The sequence below is a fragment of the Babylonia areolata genome, chromosome 18, assembly GCF_041734735.1.
Source record: "Babylonia areolata isolate BAREFJ2019XMU chromosome 18, ASM4173473v1, whole genome shotgun sequence".
In the NCBI taxonomy this organism is placed as follows: domain Eukaryota; kingdom Metazoa; phylum Mollusca; class Gastropoda; order Neogastropoda; family Buccinidae; genus Babylonia; species Babylonia areolata.
Genome location: NC_134893.1, coordinates 30,044,601 through 30,049,600, shown reverse-complemented (window position 1 = coordinate 30,049,600; position 5,000 = coordinate 30,044,601). Strand labels below are relative to the sequence as shown.

At 42.2% G+C, this 5,000-nt stretch overlaps 1 protein-coding gene across 4 annotated transcripts in view; it reads left to right on the top strand.

The window, feature by feature from the left end:
- The window catches only part of LOC143292640 (calmodulin-like), a 37,920-nt gene that overhangs the window by 31,079 nt on the left and 1,841 nt on the right, over positions 1 to 5,000 (top strand). For all 4 annotated transcript variants that reach the window (XM_076603128.1, XM_076603126.1, XM_076603127.1 and 1 more), the window contains one exon: positions 4,565 to 5,000. This exon is cut by the window's right edge and continues 1,841 nt beyond it. In XM_076603128.1, coding sequence (XP_076459243.1) covers positions 4,565 to 4,593 — 29 coding nt within the window. In that variant the 3' untranslated portion in view covers positions 4,594 to 5,000. The remainder of the gene's footprint in view (positions 1 to 4,564) is intronic.

Sequence of the window (5,000 nt, the reverse complement as noted above, 5' to 3'; positions counted from 1 at the left end):
GTCTGTGTGTTCCTCATCTGGTGTGACGTGGGAGGGTCAGGGTGTGACTTGAACGCCTGGCCTGACCTGCATGACATGATCATGAGATAGCAGGACTGGTTTCTTACCTGTGTGGTGGTGTCTGGATTCCCTGCCCCCCCCCCCCTCCCCTGGTGAATCCAAGAGAAAAGAAAAAACGAAGGAAGGAAGGAGGAATGTAGTGAAGGAAGGAAGGATGGAAGGATGGATGGATGGATGGAAGGAAGGAAGGAAGGAAGAAAAGAAGGAAGAAATGATGGAAGGAAGGAAGGAAGGATGGATGGATGGATGGAAGGAAGGAAGAAAAGAAGGAAGAAAGGAATGATGGAAGGAAGGAAGGATGGATGGAAGGAAGAAAGGAATGATGGAAGGAAGGATGGATGGATGGAAGGAAAGAATGAAGGAAGTAATGGAGGTAAGAAGGCAGGCAGGAAGAAAGAAACGCAGGGCAAGATAGAGCGAAGGAGGAAGGGGAGGAAGAGGCAGGAAGGAAGGAACGGAATGAAAGAAGGAAGGAAGGAAGCAGGGAGGGGGGGGGAGGAAATTAAGGGTAGACAGGAAGAAAGGATGAAAGAAAAGAAATAAAGACAGAAGGAAAGGAAGGAAGGAAGGAAGGAAAGACATACAAAAAAAAATCAGAAACAAATGAAAGACTAAAAATACGTGAGCCAAAAATAGAAAACGAACAAACAAAAACAGATCGCTGAAGGAGCGAAGGAGAGTGATAAAAGAATGAAAGAAAATAGGTAAGGAAGAAAAATGGAAAGGAGAGGCGAAAACACAGAAAGAACACAGAAAAAGTCAAGGAAAGTATGAAAGAAAAAATCGAAAAAGAGAATGAATTAGAGCGCGAATAAGCGAGAGACAGACAGGTAAATGGACAGGTAGCGGGTGAGAGAATGAAGGAGATAGAGATAAGATAAACAGATAGATAGACAGACAGACAGACAGAGAGAGTGTGTGTGTCTGTGTGTCTGTGTCTGTGTGTTGCGTGTATCGGAATGTGTTTATGTCTCTGTGTGTATGTGTGTGTTGGGTGTTGTGGGGGAGCGCCATTATTATCATCATTTTTATTATTATCATCATCATTATTGTTGTTGTTGTTGTTGTTATCTATTCATTTATGCTACTCGTGGTTGCCAATATATGTTTGCCATTCACCTTGTGCAAGATGAATGATTGGGATTGCGCTTGTCATTTCCAGTGCTTGCATCCTATGACAGACATCAGGTTTTGATTTAAATTGATTTGGATTGATTTTTCATGTCACTGATAACAAAAAAATAAAAATAAAATAATAATAATAATAATAATAAATGTTAAAGAGACAGCATTTAGACGTAAGCATGTCAGTTAATTCCCAACAGAGTGATACATTTCTTAAAACATGATGTGGCTCTGAAATGTAGCCATACAGATTAGATAGAAAAAAAAAGGGGGGGAGGGGGGGGGAGAAGGTGAAATGTCCCATAGCCTTATATGGACATCGGGGCAGTTAATTCATATCCACGGTGTCCAGGGCTCGGCATGATGTAGGCGCGGCCCAGTCCTTTCTTTCAGCAATCGAAATCGGGTACCCGTTCACACACGGGTGCACTGAAGACAACGAAGTAAAGAGTACCTTTTTCCCGAAGGACACAACACCATACCGAATCGGGGATTCGAACTCTGATCACTGATGAACGCTGACAAGGAGCCCAACACCTGAAGGATACTGTCGTGGTGCCTCTATTAATCATGTAAACATTTTTAAAAAATGAATAAACAAATAAACAAGCGAAAACTCGTCAAAAGCTTGTTAAGATGTGTGCTTACTCATCGGAACTTCTGCATTGCTGCTGGTTTTGTTTCTTTGCTTAACTTGCTTATTATTTTCATCTCAAGGAATCATATCGGTGTCTGACATAAAAAGGTTTCTGAACCCATGCCTGCTTGTATGAATGTGACATTCCTGTGACTCAATAGTTCGTTCCTGTCTTTGTGAGGGGTGTAGATATACGATTGTTGCTCTGCATCTGTATGTGTGCGTGAGTGCTCATTTAGGGGTACCCACACACTCATACGCACACACGTACGCGCGAGCACGCACGCACGCACACACTCACACACACACACACACACACACACACACACACACAAAAGCACACACACACACACCACCACACACAAACACACGCATACACATGTACACCCACACACCCACACACCCACGCCTGTCCACATGCCCCCACACGCGGGAGCGAGAAAAACAACAATACACACATGTTCACGCACAAGCACACACACACACACACACACACACACACACACACACACACACACACACACACACACACACACACACACACACACACACACACACACACGAGTGCGCATGTATGTGTGATTTGTGTGTATGTGTGTGTGTACTGTGTGTATGTGTGTGCCAGTGTGGGCGTGTGTATGCGTGTGTGTATGTTTGGTCAATATCGCAGTATAACATGGCATTGATTCTGTCCAGAACACATCTGTGTTCCCTCCCTCATGAAATCAGATGCAACATTCCCCATCAGCTGAGAATTTTTGTGTATGATTCAAGAGAACATCACATCATCACAGCAGATACACAAAGGCCTAACACTCTGTGGGAATATTTTGCAATCAGTTTAAAAGAGATTGAGTTTGGATGAGAAGAAGAAGAAGAAGAGGAAGACGAAGAAGAAGAAGAAGAAGAAGAAAATCAAGCATAACATCACAACCATTCAATATTATAAGCAATAGGAAGATTATGGTGCGAAAGCTATGCCCCCTCACCCCCACCCCCCTCTCCCCTCAAAAAACAAAAAAAAAAAAACAAACAAACAAAAAACCGAAGAAAACTTCCGTCAAACCATGATGATTACCACCTCTTCCCCTACCCTCTTCCCCAGTCTCACCCATAAACGGTGGATGAATTGCACGCACTCTATTTAAGTAAAAACGCAAGCGACAATCGTAGCATTTTGGCATCTGCAATGAATCCAGAAAAAACCAGTACAGCTGCAGCAACACCTGGTTACTTGGTTCAGCAAGGATGCTGATACATTCACAGTGAACTGCTTTTCTTTGTTTGTTTGTTTGTTTTCAGCAAGAATACAGCTCCCAAGATCTCCAATACAATTTTGACATTTTGATGCTGGAAAAGACGCCAATACAAACGCTTCGTACTACTTTAAATTTGATAATCAACAACAACAACTAAACCAAATCAAAACACAAAAAACAACAGCAAAACAGCAAGAATAAAACCCAAAAAACAACAGAGCAAAACACAATAAAAACAAAAAAGAACACAAGAACACAACGTTTAATATAATGTGTTGATTTTTGCAACAGTACACCAGTTTTGCAATGTACTGTATTATATATATATATATATATATATATATATATATATATATATATATATATATATATATATATATATAAAGTAGCATTTTACTGTATCACAAGCTATTTTTGTTAACCATTGGTCAAAGATTCCGCTGCGCTGTTTTTCCTTCAGAGAAATTATTCGGACATGACAACATATTATAAATAATTTAGTAAAAAAAAACAAATGCGCTGGAAAAAAAACAACAACACTTCCATACAGTCTTTAAGAAGAACAAGAAGGCCAAATCACACATTTCAAACTAAAACGACAAAACAGATTTCATTGTTGTTATTCTAGCTGTTGTCACAATGCTGTCTGTAACTAACCAGGTCTGGGTTGCAGACTGCGATCTTACCAAGGAGTCTAAGCTGATTCCATTGATTTATGAACATTTAAACATTTCTAACGCTATGCAAACTTAGCGCCGCTAAAGTCATTTGTGCAACACAGCACAGCACAAAATACCCTTTTGAGGCTTCTGGGTTAGCTTCTGCTGGAGAGTCACTATCTGTGGGAGTTATCTTCTTCAATTTCCAATTGGATTAATAAAGATGTATTGCATTGCATTGTATTGTATCGTATTGTCATCCACGACACATGGGAGTTGAATGCAATGGACAGACCAAAGTGGCGTTCAGCAGTCCACAAAGGCGCCAAATCCTGTGAGGCCAACAGAATCGCTGCAGCAGAGCAACGCAGACAGGCCAGGAAAAGCAGTGCCAGCAAGTCCCCGACAGCCGCCACCATCCCCTGTCCACACTGCGTCAGAACCTTCCGGGCGCGGATTGGCCTGACCAGTCATCTGCGCACCCACAGAGCCCAACCCACCCACCCCCAGGATGACTAGGGTGGTCCTCGCTGTGTCCTGGCCGTTGGCGTGATGGGGAGAGACGTTGGAATGTAGAAACATCCGAAGAATAGCTACAATTAGGATTTTTGTTAAGGTCAAAATTGTTGAAATAAAACAACAGTAACAAAGAGGTTTGTTGGTTTTTTTGTTTTTTGTTTTCTATTTGTATTTATTTTTTAATCATATAATCCTTTCTTAGTTATTAACTTAATAAGCAAACGAACAGGTATTGGCCTCATGATCCCCCCCCCCCCCCCTCCCAAAGGGAATTAACTCAAAATGTTTTCCCTCCATTGTTTCAGAATTCGTCACGATGATGACAGCCAAGTGACCCGGCGATGGGAGACAACTCTCACCTCCATAACATATCGTCCCCCTTTATTTCCACCTCCATTCTGACAACTACCAGGCTCAGCAATTCTTTGTTGTATCAAGACCAGCTCCACCACCAGCACCACCACCACCAACAGCACCATCATCGTATATGTTTTATCTCTGCCCACCCCTCTCCCCTCCAGTCCCCTCCACCCCTAACCCCCCCCCCCCCCCCTCTCTCTCTCTCTCTCTCTCTCTGTTCTTCCCAGCTTGACATAGTGGCTGTTATTCCATGTGTTTTTGTGTTGTTCTGTTTGTCAGATGTTTTGTGTTTGCTGTAAGTTAGAAGTACCCTTGCAGTTTCTGACCTTATTGAACATGTATTGCAAGTGACGCCAGGTGTATGGGAAGTTGTCATTGTAC